At 48.3% G+C, this 25,448-nt stretch overlaps 1 protein-coding gene across 1 annotated transcript in view; it reads right to left on the reverse strand.

Annotated features, from left to right (window-relative positions):
• The window catches only part of PLA2G1B (phospholipase A2 group IB), a 31,905-nt gene that overhangs the window by 826 nt on the left and 5,631 nt on the right, over positions 1-25,448 (reverse strand). The window contains exons 2-3 of the mRNA XM_075341748.1: positions 8,847-9,006; positions 7,051-7,178 (exon numbers count right to left, since the gene is read on the reverse strand). Coding sequence (XP_075197863.1) covers positions 7,051-7,178; positions 8,847-9,006 — 288 coding nt within the window. The remainder of the gene's footprint in view (positions 1-7,050; positions 7,179-8,846; positions 9,007-25,448) is intronic.

Below are 25,448 nucleotides of genomic sequence, written 5' to 3' on the forward strand. Positions count from 1 at the left end.
AAGCATTCAACTGCTGTAAAGCCACGATGGCGTCCTGCAGCGGTGGCTCCGTGCACGGGACGTGATCATCAAGGGGTGCTTCTTGCAGACCGCAGGCACATAGACCCCTCGATGATTGCGTCCTGTACACGGGGCCGCTGCTGCTGTAAGCGCTTTACTGCAGTTGAATGCTTTACTGCACCGCTGCTGCCGGAAAGCATTCAACTGCAGTAAAGCCATGATGGCAGCCTACAGCCCCGTGCATTGGATGCAATCACGGAGGGATCTACAAGGAGCAGCTGAGGTCACCGTGGGAATGGAGGACAGGTGAGAATAATTTTTATTTCATAATAGAAGACAAACAGGGGACCAATAGGAGGACATTACTGTAGGGCACATTACTAGATGTCCCAAGGAAGGGGCACAAGGATGGGCACATTGCAATAAGGGGAGGGGGCACAAGGACGGGGCACATTACTGCAAGGGGGGACAAGGATGGGCACATTACTACGAGGATGGGCACAATACACCTTATTGGGATCTATTTTTATTTTTGAAACTTCCCAGTAGCTGCTGCATTTCCCTCCCTAGGCTTTTACTGGAGTCAATACGGTTTCCCAGTTTTTCTTCAGCGCTCTATTGGGAGACCCAGACGATTGGGGTATAGCTACTGCCCTCTGGAGGTCACACAAAGCACTACATCAAAAGTGCAAGGCCCCTCCCTCTCTGGCTATACCCCCCCCGTGGTATCACGGGTTCTCCAGTTTTAGCTTTGTGTGCGAAGGAGGTCAGACATCCATGCATAGCTCCACAGTTTTTAGTCAGCAGTAGCTGCTGACTATTTCGGATGGAAGAAAAGAGGACACATTTAGTGTCCCCAGCATGCTCCCTTCTCACCCCTGGATGGTGTTGTAAGGTTGAGGTACCTATTGCTGGTACGGAGGCTGGAGCCCACATGCTGCTTTCCTTCCACATCCCCCTGAGGGGCTCTGTGGAAGTGGGATCCTGCCGGCCTCAAAAGCTCTGACGCCGGGCTCCATCCACAGACCCATTTGAACCTGTTGGATACGGAGCTGGAGTACCGTTCAGGGACATGGCCCTGCACCATTACAGGTACTCTGTGTCCCCGTACACACAGGCACAGCACACTCCAGACTTGCTGGGTGTGCTAGTGCGCCGGGGACAGTAAAGGGTTACAGTCACTGCAGCTTTGCTGAGTGACTTTGTCTTTTGGGAACTACCGCGCCGGACGCTCCGGGAGCGGCGGCGCGGCTGGGACTTGTAGTTCGCCGGGGACTGGGCGCCGACCGCGCTTTTACGGCGGCGGCGCTTATAAATCCAGTCCCCGGCTTCTGCGGCCTAGTGCCGCTTCGTTCCCGCCCCCTCCCTGTCACTCAGGGAAGGGGACAGGCGCTGAGCAATCAGCAGCGCCGAGGGCTGGAGCCTTTTTACATGCTCCAGCCCTCTCACTGCAACACTGTCGGACGCCGGATTCCCGCTCTGCCTTGGGGGCACGCCCACGGCCCGCCCCTCCTCACAGGAGCTGGGGAAGAAGCCGGCAGCCATTACTGGAGTCGGACTTTCGACCAGGCAGGACGGTGGCGATCATACACCCGCTTATAGGCGGGCGGTAAGCGGCACACATAGTGCTGACCAAGATAACTGCAGTGTGTACATGGGTTGTTTTTAACTGCACAGGTCGCTATATGCCCGCTTGGGGAGCGACACATTAGCAGCAGGAAAGCAGGTGTGCTAAAGCACAGGCTTTCTAGGCTGCTTGTATGCACGACTGAGGTGTTCATTTGTGTTTATGTGTTATACATTGCACTGTACAGTCGCTAGTCTTAGCTATATTCTCCTGGAATGGCTAGGCTACAGCAGCAGAAAACCAAGGGTGCTGGGGCACAGGTTTTTTCCTATGCTGCTTGTATTGCATGGGCTGCAGTGTGCATTTGTACTTGTGCTTGTATGCTATACATTGCACTGTATGGTCACTCTTCTGGGCTATGTTCCCATAGATGACTAGTCTATAGCAGCAGAAGAGCTGGGGTGCCAGGGCACAGGCTTCTATGCTGCTTGTATTGCATGTGCTGCAGTGTGCATTTCTACTTGTGCTTGTATGCTATACATTGCACTGTAGGGTCACTCTTGGCTATATTCCCCTAGATGACTAGTATACAGCAGCAGAAGAGCAGGGGTGCCAGGGCACAGGCTTCTATGCTGCTTGTATTGCTTGTGCTGCAGTGGTCATTTGTACTTTATGCCTGTATGCTATACATTGCACTGTACGGTCACCAATCTTGGCTATATAATTCTAGATAGCTAGTCGGCAGCGGCAAAAAAGCAACACAGATTTTCAGTGCTGTTTTTACTACATGGGATGCTGTTCATGACACCGTCCCATTGTGTGCATGCTCCCCTGTAGCACGTCGTCTGCCGGGGTCTCTAGCACTTCGTCTGCCGGGGTCTCTACTAGTTGTGACCAAAGAAACCATCTGTCAACCCTGTCCATGGACAGGGACGGAGTAGTCATAATATAGAGACTTGCAGTCCAGACAGGCCATGGGCAATCTACTTGACCAAAAGGCAGCTCTTCAGGGCTTTGATACTGACATAGCTATCGATCCGGATACACCGGGTGGTAACGCCATACGGAATGATCCTATACCGTCCATCAATGGAAGGTTGGATCTTTCTCCCTCAGCTCCCCCAGTGGAGATAGGAGACGAACAGGAGAAGTCCCTTTTCAGTATCTCACACAGATATTGAGTATTTTTCTGGCCACGCTGACTTCAGAGAAGCAGTCCAGGAACTCCACGCTTACCAGATAAGCGTCTTCTCCAAACGTTTTTAGGATACACGTTATCCCTTTTCCCCTGACGCGGTCAGCGCTGGACCCAGGGTCCAAAGGTGGATTCTCCAATCTCCAGGCTTGCGTCTAGAGACATAGTTGCACTGGAGATGGGGCTTCACTTAAAGATGCCAGTCACAGACAGATGCACTCTGGTTGAAATCTGTCTAGGAAGCTATCGGCGTGTCGGTTGCTCCGGCATCCACAGCCGTATAGGCAACCTAACCTTTTCAGCTGTTCTTGCGCAGCTGGCCTTGAGCACAGGGACATCTGTACCGCAGAGGCGTCCGTAACCCGCAATGTCTGCACTGCGACTTACCCTGTTAATACTGTCCTAAAAGTACAGTCGAGATTTCGGTCCTTCCCAAGCTCCGGTAGGTCCCAATTGTCCTCGGGCAAAAGGGCTACTAAACCTCAGACGGGCTCAGATTCCGGCCGGGCTCAATCACGCCCAAGGAAGGCAGTCGGAGGAACCGCTACCAAGGCGGTCTCCTCAGGACTCTCAGCGCTCTCTCTCTCTCCGCATCCGCGGTTGATGGCAGAACCCCCGCCTTTGGCGACATTTAGCTGCCACAGGTCACAGACCGGTGGGTGACGGACATTGTGCTCACGTGCACAGGACAGTGTTCTATTCTCGTCCTCCGACTCCATTTCCCTGCTGCAGGCGGTGGATGCTCTAGAGCAGAAGGAGTGGTGATCCCTGTCCCCCCTCAGGAACGAGGGCGAGGGTTTGTACTCCAATCTCTTTGTGGTTCCAAAAAAGGACGGGTCCTTCCGTCCCGTTCTGGGCCTGACACTGCTCAACGAGCATGCGAACTCCAGGCGGTTCCGGATGGGATCCCTCCGATCCGTCATTACCTCAATGTCTCGAGGAGACTTCCTTGCCTCAACAGACATCAAAGATGCCTATCTCCACGTGCCAATTGCTACGGAGCACCAACGTTTTCTACGTTTTGTGATAGGAGACGAACATCTTCAGTTCGTAGCTCTGCCATTCAGTCTGGCGACAGCCCCACGGGTGTTCACCAAGGTCATGGCAGCAGTGGTAGCAGTCTTGCACTTTCAGGGACACCCGGTGATCCCATACTTGGACGATCTACTCGTCAAAGCACCCTCCCTCGAGGCATGCCAACGCAGCCTGAATGTTACGCTGGAGACTCTCCAGACTTTCGGGTGGTTCATCAATTTGGCAAGGTCAAATCTGTCTCCGACTTAATCAATGGAGTTTCATACTCTATCAGCAATAGTGAAGCTTCCGCTGAACAAGCAGCGTTCACTGCAGACAGAGGTGCAGTCTCTCCTTCAAGGCCAGTCGCACCCCTTAAGGCGCCTCATGCACTTCCTAAGGAAAATGTTGGCAGCCATCGAGGCAGTTCTCCTTGCGCAGTTTCATCTGCGCCAACGGCAATGGGACATTCTCCGCCAATGGGACGGGCAGTCAACCTCCCTGGACAGGGAAGTCTCCCTTTCCCAGACGGCCGAGGACTCTCTGCTATAGTGGCCATAGCCCCCATCCTGGGCACTGGTCACGACAGATACGAGTCGGTCAGGGTAGGGAGCAGTTTGTCTCCGCCACATGGCTCAGGGGACGTGGACTCAGCAGGAGTCCACCCTTCAGATCGATGTTCAAATCGGGGCAGGGTATCTTACCCTATTAGCCTTCCAGAAGTGGCTAGAAAGAGAGCAGATCCGAATCCAGTCGGACATCTCCACAGCGGTGGCATACATCAACCACCAAGAAGGGGCGCGCAGTCAGCAAGCCTTCCAGGAAGTCCGGCGAATCCTCATGTGGGTGGAGGACACAGCATCCACCATATCCGAAGTTCACATCCCGGGCGTAGAAAACTGGGAAGCAGACTTCCTCAGTCGCCAGGGTATGGACGCGGGGGAATGGTCCCTTCACTCGGACGTGTTTCAGGAAATCTGTTGCCGCTGGGGGGTGCCGGACGTCGACCTAATGGCGTCTCGGCACACCAACAAGGTCCCGGCATTTATGGCACGATCGCGCGATCACAGAGCTCTGGCGGCAGACGCCTTAGTGCAAGATTGGTCGCAGTTCCGGCTCACATATGTGTTTCCACCTCTGGCACTCTTGCCCAGAGTACTGCGCAAAAATCAGATCCGATTGCAGCCGCGTCATACTCGTCGCACCAGACTGGCCGAGGAGATCGTGGTACCCGGATCTGTGGCATCTCACGGTCGGCCGACCGTGGTCACTACCAGACTTACTGTCCCAAGGGCCGTTTTCTCCATCGGAATTCTGCGGCCCTGAACCTGACTGGGTGGCTTTTGTGTCCTGGATCCTAGCGTCTTCAGGATTATCCCAAGGGGTCGTTGCCACCATGAGACAGGCTAGGAAGCCCACGTCTGCTAAGATATACACAGAACGTGGAAGATTTTTCTTATTCTGGTGCTCTACTCAGGGAGTGTCTCCCTGGCCATTTGCATTGCCTACTTTTCTTTCCTTCCTACAATAGGAGTCAGAAAAGGGCTTGTCGCTCGACTCCCTCAAAGGGCAAGTCTCAGCACTATCCGTGTTTTTTCAGAAGCGTCTAGCACGTCTTTCTAAGGTGTGCACGTTCCCGCAGGGGGTTTGTCATATCGTACCCCCGTACAAGCGGCCGTTAGATCCATGGGATCTGAACAGGGTTCTAGTTGCTCTCCAGAAGCCGCCTTTCGAGCCTCTGAAGGAAGTTTCTTTTTCTCGCCTGTCACAGAAGGTGGCGTTTCTCGTTGCGATCACATCGCTTCGGCGAGTGTCTGAGCTGGCAGCTCTGTCATCCAAGGCTCCCTTCCTGGTGTTTCACCAGGACAAGGTAGTGCTGCGCCCCATTCCGGAGTTTCTCCCTAAGGTCGTATCCTCGTTTCATCTTAATCAGGATATCTCCTTACCGTCTTTTTGCACTCATCCGGTTCACCGGTATGAGAATGATTGACGTTTGCTAGATCTGGTGAGAGCACTCAGAATCTACATTTCCCGCACGGCGCCCATGCGCCGTGCCGATGCACTTTTTGTCCTTGTCGCTGGTCCGCGCAAGGGGTTGCAGGCTTCTAAAGCCACCCTGGCTCGATGGATCAAAGAACCAATTCTAGAGGCCTACCGTTCTGCGGGGCTTCCGGTTCCTTCAGGGCTAAAAGCCCACTCAACCAGAGCCGTGGGTGCGTCCTGGGCATTACGTCACCAGGCTTCGGCTCAACAGGTGTGCCAGGCAGCTACCTGGTCCAGTCTGCACATTTTCACCAAGCATTATCAGGTGCATACCTATGCTTCGGCGGATGCCAGCTTAGGTAGAAGAGTCCTGCAGGCGGCAGTGACTCCCCCGTAGGGGAGGGCTGTTTTGCAGCTCTAACATGAGGTATTTCTTTACCCACCCAGGGACAGCTTTTGGACGTCCCAATCGTCTGGGTCTCCCAATAGAGCGCTGAAGAAGAAGGGAATTTTGTTACTTACCGTAAATTCCTTTTCTTCTAGCTCTTATTGGGAGACCCAGCACCCGCCCTGTTGTCCTTCGGGATGTTTTTTTGTTGTTTGCGGGTACACATGTTGTTCATGTTGAACGGTTTTTTCAGTTCTCCGATGTTATTCGGAGTTAATTTGTTTAAACCAGTTATTGGCTTCCTCCTTCTTGCTTTGGCACTAAAACTGGAGAACCCGTGATACCACGGGGGGGGTATAGCCAGAGAGGGAGGGGCCTTGCACTTTTGATGTAGTGCTTTGTGTGACCTCCAGAGGGCAGTAGCTATACCCCAATCGTCTGGGTCTCCCAATAAGAGCTAGAAGAAAAGGAATTTACGGTAAGTAACAAAATTCCCTTCTTTTGTGGTAGAATTAGGGGCCTCGGCTTATACTTGGGTCGGTTTATACTGGAGTATATACAGTAATTTGGTGCATCTTTCATCTGCCCGTATGCCAGAATTGGATAATACACTCCAGTCACAGACTGCAGAACACTTCTGCTATAATTTACACCAATAATAGTGACTTTGTCGGGTGTGCTCTGCCATTCCTACTTCAGCTAAGCCTTGCGCACTTTTGAAAAAGTTGGAAGAATTGGTGTAAAAACATCATAAGTCGCCATGTATTTGTACGACTGCTCGTTGGACAAAAATTTTCAACTTTTTCCAATCCTGGGGTGAAATGTATTGTCAATAAAACGATGGAACAATGAAAAAATTGTCTAGCTTCATATCCCTTATAATCATTAATGCAATACACATACATGTACAGGTAATAGTTGTCCCAGAGCATTTATACTCATAACTCCTGGTGTATGGATTATCTACAAGGCCACCACAGCTGGCGTAGGTCTTGACTTGTGAGTAGCAGTTGTCATGGACTTGGCAGCATCTGTAAAAATAACAAAATGTCAACTATTTACATTCAGATTTGCACAATATGGAAATTTGCTGATGCTGGCTATTGCATTTAAAGGGGTTGTCCATTACTCTGCCAATCCTTTCTTAAACACTAAATCCCTGCTATTAAACTCGGACAGTGGGATTACACATCAGCATGTGGGTGCCCCATTTTAAGCTCCAATCGGCGCACAGTTCACCGATGGGTTGCTATGACAGCAGAGGGTCTGCTGAAGACCTCCATGCTGGTCACAGCAATGCTCCTCTGAAATGCTGCCTGAGGATGGCCTTCAAAGGAGACTGCGATTATCACTATATGCTAAAATACTATGACATTGCTGTATATAGCAGAAGAGAACAGACAATCACAGCCTCAAGTCCTCTAAGGGGACTTATTAAATACAGTGAAAAATAAAAACAAACTATTAAAAAATATGAAAAAACCCAAAACATCAAATCACCCCCTTTTGCCTAAATAAAAATAAAGATAATAAAAAAAATAAATAAATAAAATACACATCTGGGTATACTGTATTGCCGCTTTCAGAAAAGTCTGATCTATGAAAACCTAAAAATAAGGAAGATGATTGGCAAACAATTCTATGGAACATTTTCCTTTCAATCTGTATGTTACACAGTCATTTTGTTAAAGAGGTTGTCCACTACTATAATATTGATGGCCTATCCTAAGGACAGGTCATCAATGTCTGATCGGCTTGACTGCGACATCCGATCAGCTTTTCTCAGTCCCGGCAGCAACAGCATGAGGCCGGAAGTGCTCAATTTCGGAGCTGCTCCATCTTCTGATAGTGGCTGCAGCCAGGTACTGAACATGCACTCCCTATTGATTTGAATGGGAGGCGGATATGCAGTACCCGGCCACGGCCACTATGAAAAGACAGAGCAGCTCCGGAACTGAGCATTTCCAGCCACCGCTGCTGACACCGAGAACAGCTGATCGGTGGGGGTGCCAAGTGTCGGACACCGGCTGATCAGACATTGATTACCTATCCTCAAAATCAGCCATTAATGTTAAAGTAGTGGACAACCTCTTTAATCTATTACCAAGCAGGGCCAGATCAAGGTATATCTACAGGTACAGTAGTTCAAACCGGTCAAAACAATCTGGTGGCATATGGGAAACAGAAAAACAGAGAATTAAGGCTCATTCAGATTTGTCTGTTTTTAACATATGAGTGCTATCTGTGGTTTTCACAAATGGCACTCGTACCTGTGATAGCCTATGAGGCCATTTATGTCCATGATTCTTTGCAGAAAGTGCAATCCAACGAAAATTGCAGAGAAATGCCCTTTTTTGATCCAAGGGTTGGATTAAAATCTGCAATGCAACTCTATGGGTCCTTAAAAAAAAAAAAATCGGACTGCACTCTGATGACATCCAAGTGAGGGCCAGTTTTCATGGGCTGACAGAATGGAGAATTTTTTTTTCCTCCACATAAAACTGATATCACTTGGACCACATTTGATTACAGTTTGTTCCCAAAAATGTGTCCAATTTTCTTGTATATGGAAAAAATGGACATCTGACTGAACCTTAAATCATAGCATCATCCAATAGATCTATAATATACACTTTTTAGGATGCTATATCAGCTGCATACCGTCAGTTGAATTCCACCTACATGGAAATCATGCTTACCTATCTAAAGTATCCTTGGGGGTCCCATGTCCTCCAAGTCCACAATAACAACCATAATTATTAAATTCTTTTAGAGGTGCACTGTTAGGAATGGCACATTTGATCAAACTGTGGAACTGCAAGAGTGACCGATTGTAAGGAGAGACACAAGCGGCGGATACTGGGATAAAATCAAAGTATGTTACTGTAGTTAAAATTTAAAAGACTTGGCAATGAAACTTCAATATTACTAATCTCTACACAACTCAACACATTGCATTTACAAACAGAAGAACCTCACATAAATTGAAAGTACTGGGGTTTACACAAGCCCTAAAAAAAAAATAATAAATATAACACAAAAAGAAAATCATAAGGGTATTGTCGTGTCTGAATTCAAATCCTTGAGCCTGTGCTCTATGGTCGGCTTTTCTGTCCACTGGACCACAGTAGATTTGCCGTTTGTTTGGGTGTTTAGTTTCTGTTATCCATGCTTTAGTTCTGTTAGGGTAACAAGCGTATTCATTTACTCGCTTGTCTGCCCAGTCACCTTTCGGGTAGAGCTTTAAATACTTTCCCCCTGCTAGTATTTCTTGTTGTTGATATTCTCATGTTGAAGTCCAAGCATATTGCTGTTACTTTCTATCACTCAGTGGAAGACCAGTTATGATACCTGTGTCTGCTGTTTATGTGTTCCACTCTGTACTTATCTTATGCTTGTTGTTAGTAAGTAGGCAACATATTCTTTAGCAATGTATACCCTCTCTGGTATTTTGCTGTGTGTCTTAATCACTCTAGGATCATTTTCTACTTCAGCACACCTTCACTTCTGTAGGTAATTTGCACTCTGTTCTGCCCTCCGGTTCCTTAGGAGGACCATGAAGGGCTTGACGGCCAATCAAGCAGAGTAGGCCCAAGTTGCCATTGTTTAGTCTGTGGTTTGGGCTATTCCATCGTCCGCAGGAACCACTAGGGACTACAGGGTTAGGAGTTAGGATCTGAATGGGAACTGACAGGATCAGTTGCAGTGTCGGTGTGTTATCTTTATCCCTTGTGAGTTGCTATACGAACACAGCAAGCATAATAAAGGTACGCAGAATATATGTCAGTTAGAATTTTTACTGCCTATAGATAAGGACAAAAAAAATCCAATAATCAGTGTTATCTATAATAAGAATGGCTGTCTCCCATGTCCAGTCCTAGAACAAAAAAATTCCAAAAGAAAAAATATAGGAATGGAACCAATCACAAATGTATGAAATGCATGCCAGACACTTAAAGGGAACACCTGTCATGTTCAAACATGCTATTTACCTGTAAATATATGGTTAATATTAATGGAAATATAGTTAAAATACTGCCTGGCTGCCTTATTAGAGCAGCACATACAAGCAAAAACTACACATATATCCTTCCTGTAGCTGCATGCTTGTAGTCTTCAGGGCTGTGCCACCAGTGGTTACAGGCACTGATCATTACACAGTGAGCACATTGTAATCACACCACAGCACTTTGACTGATCTGCACACCCATATTGACACAGACACACACACACACACACACACACACACACACACACACACACACACACACACACACACACACACACACACACACACACACACACTGCAGAGCAGGCTGTCAATCAAGATGCCAGGAGCAATTAGAGCTCTCACAGGAAAATGAGCAGTGAATATAACCATTTCCTGCACTGCACTGAAGACTTGAAGTGAGCAGCTACAGAGAGGATATTAATTCATTTTCTCCCCATAGCTGCTGCTCTAATAATGCAGCCAAGCAAGAGGTTAGCACTATGTGCGAGAAGATAAAATTTATGTGCAGATATAGGGGTTAACACTCATTACTAGTGAGGGTGGCAAGCGAGAGTGGACCCACTGGACCACAGGGGAAGACCCAGGCTTACCCTTTCGTGGAAGGCGCTTAATTAAGCCAGACACCACAGGACTGTCTGTCACCCGTGACACACCCATGACAGTACCCCCCCTTCTACGAGTGGTCTCTGAACGCTCAGGACCAGACTTCTCTGGATCGGAAACATGAAATAAACAAACCAACCTTGTGCATTCAAATGTAATGCTGAGACCCACATCCTCTCTTCCGGTCCGTAAACTCTGCAGTGTACCAAGTATTGAAGGGAATGATGTAGAAAACAAGAGTCAACAATCTTAGCTATTTGAAACTCTAAATTGCCATTAACCATGATTGGGACCGGAATCAATGGAGACGGCTCCAAGGGTACCACATACTTCTTGAGTAGAGGCCTATGGAACACATTGTGGCTCCTAAGAGCCTGAGGTAACTCAAGACGAAATGCTACTGGGTTAATGACGGTGATTACCTTATAGCAGGGGTGGGGAACCTTTTTTCTGCCAGGGGCCATTTGGAAATTTCTACTAACCTTCGGCGGCCGCACAAAATTAATAAAAGTTTAAATGACCCTGTTGTATTTGGTGAAACAATTAATTAACTCACCCCTACTGTGATGGCCAGAGCAGCTTCTCTTTGGTGCGGCTGTGATGTTCGGTGATACTAATCATGTTTCTTCTCACAACTGTTTTTTCAGATTTGTCTCCGTCTGGAGCACAGTCAACTCTTTGTGATAATAAGATTGGTAAATCATATACATCACATAACAGACACTGTATATACATCACAGGAGACGCTGAAGGTACATATATCACATAGAAGACACTGGGACTGCTGTATATACATCACAGGAGACACTGGGGGCATATACCTCACATAGGAGATGCTGGGACTACTGTATATACATCACAGTTGACACTGGGGGCACATACATTACACAAGGGGCTGGGGACATGTAAATGCCCCAGCCGCCCCTGTGATGTATATGCCCCAGCATCTCCAATCTGATGTGTATGCTGGGGGCATGCATATCCCAGGAGATGCTGGGGGCATGCACACCACAAGAGGGGCTGGGGCAAACACACCACAAGAAGGGCTGGAGGCATGCACACCACAAGAGGGGCTGGGGGCACAGACACCACAAGAGGGGCTGGGGGCACAGACACCACCAGAAGGGCTGGGGGCACAGACACCACAAGAGGGGCTAGGGAAACCAAACAGCACAAGAGGGGTTGGGGGCACATACACCAAAAGAGGGGCTGGGGGCACAGACACCACAAGACGGGCTAGGGGGACCAAACAGCAACAGAGGGGTTGGGGGCACATACACCACAAGAGGGGCTGGGGCACAGACACCACAAGAGGGGCTGGGGCACAGACACCACAGACATCACTGGAGGGAGCACAGACATCCTACTGGGGGGAGGCACAGACATCACGGGGGAGGGGCTGTACACATGACTGGGGGCCTGCACACAGGATTGGGGATGGGCTGCACACAGGACTGGGTGATGGGCTGCACACAGGATTGGGGGATAGGCTGCATACAGGACTGGGGGATGGGCTGCATACAGGACTGGGGGATGGGCTGCATACAGGACTGGGGGATGGGCTGCACAAAGGACTGGGGGATGGGCTACACAAAGGACTGGGGGATGGGCTGCACACAGGACTGGGGGATGGGCTGCACACAGGACTGGGGGATGGGCTGCACACAGGACTGGTGGATGGGCTGCACACTGGACTGGGGGATGGGCTGCACACTGGACTGGGTGATGGGCTGCACACTGGACTGGGGGTCGGTCTGCACACTGGACTGGGGGATGGGCTGCACACAGGACTGGGGGATGGGCTGCACACAGGACTGGGGGATGGGCTGCACACAGGACTGGGGGATGGGCTGCACACAGGACTGGGGGATGGGCTGCACACAGCATTGGGGGATGGGCTGCACACAGGACTGGGGAGATGGACTGCACACAGGACTGGTGGATGGGCTGCACACTGGACTGGGGGATGGGCTGCACACTGGACTGGGTGATGGGCTGCACACTGGACTGGGGGTCGGTCTGCACACAGGATTGGGGATGGGCTGCACACAGGACTGGGTGATGGGCTGCACACAGGATTGGGGGATAGGCTGCATACAGGACTGGGGGATGGGCTGCATACAGGACTGGGGGATGGGCTGCATACAGGACTGGGGGATGGGCTGCACAAAGGACTGGGGGATGGGCTACACAAAGGACTGGGGGATGGGCTGCACACAGGACTGGGGGATGGGCTGCACACAGGACTGGGGGATGGGCTGCACACAGGACTGGTGGATGGGCTGCACACTGGACTGGGGGATGGGCTGCACACTGGACTGGGTGATGGGCTGCACACTGGACTGGGGGTCGGTCTGCACACTGGACTGGGGGATGGGCTGCACACAGGACTGGGGGATGGGCTGCACACAGGACTGGGGGATGGGCTGCACACAGGACTGGGGGATGGGCTGCACACAGGACTGGGGGATGGGCTGCACACAGCATTGGGGGATGGGCTGCACACAGGACTGGGGAGATGGACTGCACACAGGACTGGGGGGATGGGCTGCACACAGGACTGGGGGGGCCATGACATCACTGAGGGGGGAAGGGATGACGCAAACCTGGGGTGATACACAGCATTGGGGGCACACTGCGCTGAGGGTTTCACACAACTCTGGGAGAGAGGGTTTACAGAACTGGGGTGGGAGGCACAAAGCATTGGACGGGGCACATAGCAGCAGAGGGCAGGCGTTGAACTCACAGCAGCATCTCTCTCACAGCACCGGAGTGCAGGCGCCGGACACACAGCATCGGAAGGAGAAGGCGGGCACTCAGCTCCAGAGGGCAGGGGGCGGAAACACTGCTGGAAGCTGTGAGGCTGCTGTGGGACCCACCCACAAAGTAAGTCCTGATCATGTTGGCACTGGCCGGCGGGAGAACACATTGGTGTGCACAAGCAGCAATGTGTGGATTTAAAGGGTCGGCGGCCTGCAAAACTGCTGTGACAACACGAGCACTGCCGCCCCCGGGAATCTGCCCGAGGGCCGCATAAAAGGTCATGGCGGGCCGCATGCGGCCCGCGGGCCGGAGGTTCCCCACCCCTGCCCTATAGGGACCAATAAACCTAGGTCCCAGCTTCCAGGAAGGAATCTTCAACGTGATATTCCTGGTAGACAACCACACATAGATATTAACATGTATGTCCACACCTGGAAAGTGATTTTTTTCAGGCATATGTTTGTATCTGTCTCCCATCAGTTTCAAATTACTCTGAACCCCTTGCCATACAGAAGACAGCGATGAGGCAAAACATTCCTCCCCAGCAACTCCCGAAGCCCCTCTACCACTAACTGTTCCAAATTGTGGATGAAAAACATATACACCAAAGAAAGGTTATTTGCCAGTAGACTCCTGATGATAATTGTTTATAGCAAATTCGGCCAACGGTAAGATGCCCAATTCCCCTGGTTCTCAGAGACAAAACACCTGAGGTAAGTTTCCAAATTCTGATTTGTGCGCTTGGTCTGACCATTCGACTAAAGGTGGATGACAGAAGAAAAAGACAACTGGACCCTCAGTCAAGCAAGCACTTTCCAAAATTTGGAAACAAACTGGGTTCTTCAATCTGAGACCACATCAGAAGGAACCCCGTGAAGCTTCACAATCTCATTGATGAACACCTGAGCTAGAGTATTGGCATTTGGAAGTGCTAGTAACACAATGAAATGTTCCATCTTACTTAACCTATCCACAACCACTAAGACCACAGTTTTACCTGCAGACAAAGGTAGGTCTGTAATGACATCCAGGTATAAAGGCGTCCAAGACCCACTGGGGATAGCCAATGGCAAGAGAGAACCAGACGAACGAGTATGCGTAACCTTGGAGATACGTAGTCAACCACATCCTGATGCAACCCCTGCCACCAAATGTAACGAGAAAGGAGATCCAAGGTTGCTTTACTACCGGTATGACACGCAAGTACAGTATTGTGATGTTCTCCAATTATTTTATGATGCAAATTAGGTGGCATAAACAACCTCCATGGAGGGCAAGAGGCCGGGGCATCCCCCTGAGCCTCCAACACCTCTCCCTCCAAGTCTAGACAACCACCCCTTCTGCAAAATGGAGACAGAGTACACATAATCACTACCAACAGGGAAGCTCCAGGATAAAGCATCTGCATTGACGTTTTTTAATCCCTGGACGGTAAGTGACAGTAATTAACCTAGTAGAAAACAAAGACCATCTAGCCTGCCTAGGAATGAGACATTTGGCAGACTCAAGGTACAGGTTTTTATGATCTGTGATTACAATAATGTGATGGACTGCCCTTCCAACCAATGACGCCATTCCTTGAAAGCTAACTTAATCGCAAAAGGCCACTTTACACACAGAGATAAATCTTTGGAAGATCTGTGGTTGCAGTTAAATCATGGACCTATTGTTCCATTTGTACACAGCCACAAACCTGGCACTGATTGTCCACAATTTCACTGCAGCCACAGATCTGCCACAGATTTATCTCTGTATGTACAGTGGCCTTAAGAGTTCTGTATTGCCAACATTATAGTTTCTCTCGGCTGAAGACAATTTATTGGAAAAGAAAGCACATGGACGCCATTTACCAGGAGATGGACCTTGTGACAACACAGTCCCATCCCCCACCTCTGATGCATCACCCTTTGTGACAAAAGGCTACAAAATATCAGGCTGAATGAGTATAGGTGCTGTGGAAAAACATCTCTTTAAAGAGAAAAAAGCCTGCTGGGCGGAATCGACCATTTAGAGAAATCCAACCCCCTTTTTGTTATTTAATGAAAGGTTTCACTATTACCAAATAATTCTGAATACATTTCGGTTAAAAGTTGCTAAACCTTAGAAAGCGCTGCAATGCTTTCAGGTTTTTTGGACGATCCCAGTCAAGTACTGAATGGACATTCTCTGGATCCCTCCAAAACCCTGAAGACAATAACAAAATTGTACCTCTTAGACAGCGAAAACACACTTTTCCAGTTTGGCATACAGTTGGTTATCTATTAAAATCTGTAGTATGTGTTTTACCTGTATCTGATGTGTCTCCATAACAGGTAAGTAGATCAAGATATTGTGCAAATAAACCACCACAAACCTGCCCACCAAGTGGTGAAAAATATAATTCACAAAATGCGGAAAATGACAGGGGCATTAGTGAGACCAAATGGCATGACCAGAATTTCAAAATGCCCCTCAGGTGTATTGAAAGCAGTTTTCCAATCATCTCTTTCTCTGATTCTAACCAGACTGTAAGCCTCCCTTAAGTCCAACTTGGATAAACATTTAGTTCCCACAATGTGGTTGAATAAATCCAGAATCAGAAAAAGAGGATATGGGTCTCGGACGTTAATTTGATTCAATTCCCAATAATCCAAACAAGGGTGGAGACCCCATCTTTCTTCTTAACGAAGAAAAACCCTGCCGCCACGGGCAAAGAGGAGGGTCTGATATGTCCCTTCTCCAGACTATCAGCAATGTAATCTTTCATGGCTTGTCTCTCTGGACCAAAAAGATTATACAGTCTGGAATTGTGTAGTTTTGCTCCTGGAAGCAGATTAATCGGGCAGTAGTATACACGATGGGGAGACAAATCCTGACACTCCTTCTCTGAGGCCTAAAACACACTTCCGCATAAAAAAACGTACGTGTATCACGTTCTGTTTTTCGGGTCCGTGTTCCGTTTTTTATGGGCGTTTCTCCGGTACGTGTGACATCTGTGTGATCGCGAATGCTTGCCGTGTGTGTGGAATGTTCGTGTATGCATACGTGTCATGTCCGTGTGGTGTCTGTATGTGTTGATCTGTGTGTGTTGTAAAATGTCGTTGCTACATACCCGCTGACAGCCGACACAGAGACGAGCGATGAGAATGAACTCGGGTGAACCTCACCCGACTTTATTGTCATACCATGGCTCTGTCTGTGTGTGGCGTCCTAATTAGTGGACATCCGTGATGGAATCACCAGTGTCCGCTAAGCCCCTGAGTAACTGAAGTTAGCGGTGACAGTTGCGTTGCCGTCACTCAGGTTACCCGCGGCTAGATGGAGTCACCCACCCGACACCACAACTCACCTGTGACTTCTTCACTGATCGCTCAGCTCACTTCAGTCACTTGGGTGACTCGCAGTCACAGGTGGAGGATCCAGTGGTGGCCGCGAGTAACCTGACTGACTTCATCGGTGATCGCACGGCTCACTTCAGTTGCTGCTTGGAGGTGATAGAGAACAGTCATTGTGTGTGGCCGCTCCTGTCACCTTCATGTAGGAGAGCTGAGAGCATCGTGGGACATCCATGGATTACAGCGGACCTGAATGAGTTTTTTGGTTTTATTAAATTGGTGAACGAGGGTGTTTGTTTGTTTTAATTATTCCAAATAAAGGATTTTTTGAATGTGTGTGTTTATTTAATTTTAATAACAGGTTGAACATGGAAGTTATCTTGGGGAGACGGATGCCATGATTAACCTAGGACTTAGTGGCAGCTATGGGCTGCTGCCATTAACTCCTTATTACCCCAATTGCCACCGCACCAGGGCAATTCGGGAAGAGTCGAGTAGAGTCCCGGACATGTCGCATCTAATGGATGCGGCTTTTCCGGGCGGCTGGTGGATGATATTGTTAGGGTGGTGGGCTCCCCATAACGTGGGGCTCCCCATCCTGAGAATACCAGCCTTCAGCCGTGTGACTTTACCATGGCTGGTATCAAAAATGGGGGGGACCGCACGCCGTTTTTTTAAATTATTTATTTATTTTACTGCACAATATAGACACGCCCACCGGATGCTGTAATTGGTTGCAGTGAGACAGCTGTCACTCAGCGTGGGGGCGTGTCTAAATGCAACCAATCATAGGTGACTGTGGGCGGGGGAAGCAGGGAATAGTAGATAGAATAATGAGTGGCCAGCATTTTCAAAATAATTAAAGCCGCCGTATCTTTTGCACAGCTGTTCTTCGCCGCGCTGGTGATCGGGGATCGGTAAGTAATGGACAGGGGGAGATACAGACCGACCGCCAAAGGGATATTGACTGACAACCACAGAAAAAAAGGTAAATTGACTGACAACCAAATAAAAAATAGATTGACCAACATCGCTCATTAAAAAACGCACACGGACGGTACGTGTAGCACACGGACATGCTACGTGTGCCGTCCATGCAAGCACGGACCAATTGACTTTAGCGGGTCCGTGCCTGCGTGATGCCGGCGAAAAATGGACATGTCGAGCGTGTGGGAAAATGCACACACGTACAAACGACACGGACACAAGTTTCGTGTGGTTTTACGTGTGTGTCCCTGCGACCATAGGGTAGCATTGGTCTACGTGTCTCAGTGCCGCCGGTACGTGCAAAAACGTACAAAACACATACCGGTGGCACGGATGTGTGTCGGAGGCCTGAAAAAGCATCCTCAAAACCGAACAAAAATACCGGTAAAGTCTGTAGAGATCGCAAACAGAGAAGTGTTCAGGCAATTATCAAGACTGTAATTTCCCCACTCCACAATTTCTCTGGATTGCCAATCTACCACAGGATTATGTTTCACAAACTAGTGTAGACCCAATACAATAGGAGTGGGAAGGCCCTCCAGGACATAACAGAAAATTACTTCACAATGCAGGGATCCTACCCTCAGTCTTATATCACGTACAATCTGTGTCAGGCATCCCTGAGCAAGTGGCGCTGAGTCGATGGCATAGATGGAGATGGGGTTAGATAACATACTGCAGGTAAGTCCATAAGTCTTTTCAAACAGGGCATCCACCATGCTGATTACTGCTCTACTGTCCACAAACAAGGACATTTTCTCAGTCCTGCTCTCTAGCGCCACCTCTGCTGTCAGGACAAACCGAGAATTACATGTAGAAGACAAACACACACTCTAATTCTCATCCCAACACCACCAAGGGTCCGCCAAGCCCCAGATGTTTCATTTTGCTTAGGAATCGTGGGGCAGGCTCTAATAAAATGACCGTTTTTACTATAAAAAAAACCCAAACCCCTTTTTAATGGAGGAATCTCAGTGAAAACGTGAAGTAGTGGCTCCCTCTAACTTCATAGGCTCCTCAAAACTCATGAGTGATGGTTCCCCACAGATTTCCCCCCGACAATAGAGTGCTGCCCTGAGGTAGAGTCTCTGGGGAAAGTGGTCTAACCATTCTATCTCAGAGGCATCTATCCATACGTATAGCAAAGAATATGATAGCCTCAAAGGTCTCATGGGTTTCATAAATCATCAAGGCATCCTTCAACCTCTCTGAAAGTCCCTCGCAAAACTGGCTTATAAGGGTCGGGTCATTCCACTGTGTGTCGGATGCCCATCTACGAAATTCAAAGCAATAAGTCTTGACTGCTAGAGGCAATACAGCCTGGACTCCGCCAAAGAGACTCGGTCAGGATAAAGGAGACCCAAGGCCTCAAAAAATCCATCCACCGACCGGAGGCAACCAGAACTATTTGGCAAAGAGAAAGGCCAGGAGTAACGCCGAAACCTAAAGTACAATCTACAGGCTTCCTTGAACATAAAGAATTTATCTCTACCTCTTAAAAACTTGTCTGGGAGAGCAATCGTGTGCTCTGGGTGAGCCTGCCTACCTGCAGAATCTCCAAAATTGTGAGTCTGCGACTGCTGCTGGATAGCTAACTTAAGCTCTACTACCTCCAGGGACAGACCCTAAAGCAACGAGAAATAAAACCAAACCTCACAACAACCCTAAAAAAACAACAAGAAACCTGTGTGTCAGTTTTTTTGTGCTGCTTGTGATAGTGTCACTCTACATACAGAGAAGTACGAAGCGAAGGGCAAAAGGAAAGAGAAACCCTGTGTATAGGGTACTGGGAGATGGTGACCCCTGATTAGCCTACGGTTGGGCCATGGCTTCCCTCGCCACGCTAGACAGGTTCTGCACCTATGTGCTGAGCCGGATACTTGACCCAGAAGTAGTCCCTAGGTAGGGAACGGGTTGGAAGAGCGCTTAGTCAACCACACTAAGTTCTAAAGAAGACACAGGGGTAACAAACGGGAAAAAAAGTGAACAAACAACTTTTCTTCAGATGACTCAGGGAGAGGAACTGCAACAACCACAAAGTTTTTCCAGATGTATACAAGCCGACTGCCTGCACTGAAGACTTGTTAGGGGTGTAAAAGCTATTACCAGCACTGAGTAATAGAAAGTGAAGTTATATAAAGACACCAAAGAAGGTGCTGATGAATAGCAGCTAAAAGGCTGAGGAACTCCAGGGTCCTAAAGGGAAAAGGATGAAAACCAAGCAGAAATAATAGAAGGTCAGGGAGCAGTTTGCACAGCCAAACACTGTGAACTTCTATAGCCGGACAGAACAGGACTGTCTGTCATCTGTGACACAACCGTGACAGGCAAACAGCGAACCAGGAAGCTGGGAAGTGGTGCATACCTGGAGATGGAAAATGAGACAGACTCTTTAATATACCCTATAATAGCTATGAATAATCATGAAGGCAGCTACCACATGAACAGTCATAAACTGGATATCAAGTAGTACAACATATGTCTATTAAATGGGTGAAAATATAGGCATAGTATTCTTTACTCCTGCTTGGATGGTGTGCCAAGGCTGCAGCTGATCAGTGGCAGTGAGGATCTCAGAAGCTTTCCCAGTGCTGTAATTAGACCTCTGGATCAACCTTGGCCTCTGGATCAACATGTTAGGCTACGGGTTGAACTAGATGGACTTAGAGTCTCCCTTCAACCTTAAAAATTATGAAACTATGAATTGATCATCTCTGTATATTTTAAAAAGAAGAAATTGCAGGGAGTATCTTTTGTATAAAACATTAGGGAATACCTGAACAAGTCTCAAACATATGAGTATTATTTTGCAACACTAGCACACAATGCTAATTGTAGAGGTATGTGTCATGTGGCACTGTTTGTATCACCTGGCAGCTCCAAAATACATACCACGAACAGAGATCTGTACTTACACAGGGGACCCTGGGCAATGGCCATAAAGTCAGCCTCTGTTCAGTGGTGCAAGCTGGCAAGAAGGATACTCAGGTAGCCGGGTCAGAATCAGGAGGTCACATCTTTAACCAAATCAGCAAGATTAACCCTGTAGTTTCCAGACTGGCAAGAATCACAAGTCCCAGGAATAAAATTGGATTGATGCCACCCAGCATCAACCGCAACAATGGTGTGGCGCTGCCTAATGGCCGAAGCAGAAATCGTCACAGATGTTACAGTATGGTAGTTTATTGCCATCTATTGGCCACTGTGTTATTCTCTGACTAATGTTATTTCACATTTCTCAGCTGAAAGTCTTTAGGGAGATAACATTACATACTTCCTTTTACTACACACGACCAGCTTGGCTGAGTCTACATGACTGTATAAACCTCAATATATCTACAGGAGACTGGGACTGCAATGGGAAGCAAAATGGCACCACAATATGCAAATCTTTTCATGGCCAAGCTTGAGAGTGACTTTTTATCCTCTTGTCCTATCAGGCCTCTAGCCTACTACCGTTACATTGACGATATTTTAATCATCTGGACAGAGTCTGAGGAGCAGCTGAAGACCTTCCATGAACAATTTAATCAGTTTCATCCCACCATCAACCTAAAGGCCCGTCACACTAAGCAACATCGCTAGCAACATCGCTGCTAACGAACAACTTTTGTGACATAGCAGCGATGTTGCTAGTGATGTCGCTGTGTGTGACATCCAGCAACAACCTGGCCCCTGCTGTGAGGTCGCTGGTTGTTGCTGAATGTCCTGGGCCATTTTTTAGTTGTTGCTGTCCCGCTGTGAAGCACAGATCGCTGTGTGTGACAGCGAGACAGCAACAACTAAATGTGCAGGCAGCAGGAGCCGGCTTCTGCGGAGGCTGGTAACCACAGTGAACATCGGGTAACCAAGAAGCCCTGTCCTTGGTTACCCGATATTTACCTTTGTTACCAGCCTCCGCCGCTCTCACTGTCAGTGCCGGCTCCTGCTCTGTGCACATGTAGCTGCAGGACACATCGGGTTAATTAACCCAATGTGTGCTGTAGCTAGGAGAGCAAGGAGCCAGTGCTAAGCAGTGTGCGCTGCTCCCTGCTCTGTGCACATTTAGCTGCAGTACACATCGGGTAATTAACCCGATGTGTACTGTAACTAGGAGAGCAAGGAGCCAGCGCTCAGTGTGCGCTGCTCCCTGCTCTCTGGACGTGTAGCTGCGTGCGCTGGTAACCAAGGTAAATATCGGGTTGGTTACCCGATATTTACCTTAGTTACCAAGCGCAGCATCTTCCACGCGGCGCTACTGGCTGGGGGCTGGTCACTGGTTGCTGGTGAGCTCACCAGCAACTTGTGTAGCGACGCTCCAGCGATCCCTGCCAGGTTAGGTTGCTGGTGGGATCGCTGGAGCGTCGCAGTGTGACATCTCACCAGCAACCTCCTAGCAACTTACCAGCGATCCCTATCGTTGTTGGGATCGCTGGTAAGTTGTTTAGTGTGACTGGACCTTAACACTCAACTACTCCTGCACGGAAATCAACTTCTTGGACACCATCATTAAACTACGGAACAATGAAATAGAGACATCCCTGTACAAGAAGCCAATTGACCGTCCAACATACCTGAAATGGGACAGTTTTCATCCAAAACACATAAAAAACTCTATTGTATACAGCCAGGCTATCAGGTACAATCGGATATGTTCCAACAGTACAGATAGAGACAATCACCTTGAGGGCCTCAGAAAAACCTTTCTGAATCAAGGCTACCACCCAAGAACAATTGAAAACCAGATTACAAGAGCCACCAGAATATCAAGAAACCATCTCCTACATTATAAAACTAAAGAAGAAAACAACCGGGTCCCTCTTGTAGTCACCTACAATCCACATCTGGAGGTGTTTAGAGGAGCTGCACGGAAACTACAACCATTGCTGCAAAAAGATGCCCGGTTAAAATCTATTTTTCCAGACCCCCCACTTCTGTGTTTTAGGCAGCCCCCGAATCTAAGAAGCATCATTGTCAGAAGCTCCCTGTCCTCTCCAACACCAACAGGAACATTTCCCTGCAACCAGAAAAAATGTAAGACCTGTCCATTAATATTGACAACGGACAAGATAAAGATTCCGAGATCACATCAGGACTACAAGATCCCAGGTACCTTCAGCTGCACCACAACCAATGTGGTGTACTTAATTATATGTACCAAATGTCCAACTGGGGATCTGTATGTAGGGGAGACCGGACAACAGCTCAGGACAAGGATGAATTCTCACCGCCACACAATTAGAGAAAAAAGGATGGATCTACCTGTGGCCAAACATTTTTGTAACTCAGACCACAGCATCATGGACATGAAATTGCTGGTATTGAAAGAAAATTTCAAGTCCCAGAGAGACAGGAGACTATGGGAGTACAAACTTATGATGACCTTTGACACATTCAGAGAAGGAATGAATGTGTCTCATGGATTCATGTCTTTTTACATCAGTTATAGAAGGAGGCTGTGGACAAAAAAGCGCAAATAGGGTCTTACCCCGATATATGTGGGGTGGGGAAGGGGGAGTAAACTCACTCACCTGATGTAGTTGTGACAGTCACAACTACTATAAGTGCATGTAAAACAAGATCCACGGCTGCAGCCACCCAGTGGCAGACATCAGAGAGCAATAGAGAAGGGTGTTCAATTGCCGCGCCAACAGATCACTCATTCAGATGATGAAGACCAATGTCACTTTATTTTCATACAGGTCTACGCATTTCTGGAGCACCTGCTCCCTTCCTCAGGACCATCAGGTTAAAAATAACATCAAATTTGATGTTATTTTTAACCTGATGGTCCTGAGGAAGGGAGCAGGTGCTCCAGAAACGCGTAGACCTGTATGAAAATAAAGTGACATTGGTCTTCATCATCTGAATGAGTGATCTGTTGGCGCGGCAATTGAACACCCTTCTCTATTGCTCTCTGATGATTTTTACATCAGTTAAAAGATGTGCTCCTCTGACCATCCGAGCGTGTCACAGCCCGGACCATACCCTTATCAAAGGACAATAAAACTTTCACACTGAACTGCAGAAAAATGTATGGCCACAACAGTTTGCCCCCTGCCATAGAGATAGTTCTGTTTTATATAACTTGTTGTTTTTTTTTTTTTTTGTTTTTTTTTTTACTGCACTATTCTAAGTCCTGTTGTGTATAAATATGTGACTCTTTAGATTGTGTTATATTGAGCCTGATGAAGAGACCTGAGTAGTCTCGAAATCTTGCAATTATTACCATCTTTTCAGTTAGCCATTAAAAGGTATCAACCACTGAGGACTCTCAGTTCTTTTAAACAATTTTTTTTATCTCTACTGGCTAACACGGTACAAAGATATATTTTACTTTTGTATAAACCTCTAGAGCCACTAATGAGTTGTGCAGGAAAACTACAAGCTACATGGCTCACTAGACCTCAACCATCCTCTTGGTAAGTTTGCAACGGGCAATGAATGTGGATGCCCATATATATGCGATCACATACAGGTTGCTCCATTATCAGCCCCCAAACATCATTTGAGATTATATTTAAATTTGCCATACAGTTCCAGAGATATAAGAGGCATTGTTCACAGGATTGTCTGCGGGACTGTCTTTAGGGTTACTTCACACTTAGCGATGCAGCAGCGATCCGACCAGCGATCTGACCTGGTCAGGATCGCTGCTGCATCGCTACATGGTCGCTGGTGAGCTGTCAAACAGGCAGATCTCACCAGCGACCAGTGAACAGCCCCCAGCCAGCAGCGACGTGCAAGCGACGCTGCGCTTGCACGGAGCCGCCGTCTGGAAGCTGCGGAGACTGGTAACTAAGGTAAACATCGGGTATGGTTACCCGATGTTTACATTAGTTACCAGCGCACACCGCTTAGCTGTGTGTGCAGGGAGCAGGAAGCCGCGCACACTGAGCGCTGGCTCCTTGCTCTCCTAGCTACAGTACACATCGGGTTAATTAACCCGATGTGTAATGCAGCTACATGTGCAGAGAGCAGGGAGCCGCGCACACTGCTTAGCGCTGGCTCCTTGCTCTCCTAGCTGCTGTACACATCGGGTTAATTAACCCGATGTGTACAGCATCTACATGTGCAGAGAGCCGGAGCCGGCAGCACAGGCACTGTGAGAGCTGCAGAGGCTGGTAACTAAGGTAAATATCGGGTAACCACCTTGGTTACCCGATGTTTATCTTGGATACAGCTTACCTCAGCTGTCAGACGCCGGCTCCTGCTCCCTGCTCGCTTCATTTGTCGCTCTCTCGCTGTCACACACAGCGATCTGTGTGTCACAGCGGGAGAGCGGCTTTGAAGAAAACGAACCAGGGCTGTGTGTAACGAGCAGCGATCTCGCAGCAGGGGCCAGATCGCTGCTCAGTGTCACACACAGCGAGATCGCTAATGAGGTCACTGCTGCGTCACAAAAAGCGTGACTCAGCAGCGATCTCGGCAGTGAGCTCGCTGTGTGTGAAGCACCCCTTAGGATGCTCTTATGACCCTGTGAGCACTGTCCTCTTAGTAGAGACCATAAATCTTATCCCTAAATAGATAAAAAGGCACAGATCTCTGAAGCTATATGACGGGTTTCAAAAAAAGGTATACACAGGGGAGCAACAGGAATAAAGAAAGAGTAAATGCTGGCAACTTTTCACCTGGTGCAAGAA

Source organism: Anomaloglossus baeobatrachus, chromosome 1 (genome assembly GCF_048569485.1).
Source record: "Anomaloglossus baeobatrachus isolate aAnoBae1 chromosome 1, aAnoBae1.hap1, whole genome shotgun sequence".
Classification (NCBI taxonomy): Eukaryota; Metazoa; Chordata; class Amphibia; order Anura; family Aromobatidae; genus Anomaloglossus; species Anomaloglossus baeobatrachus.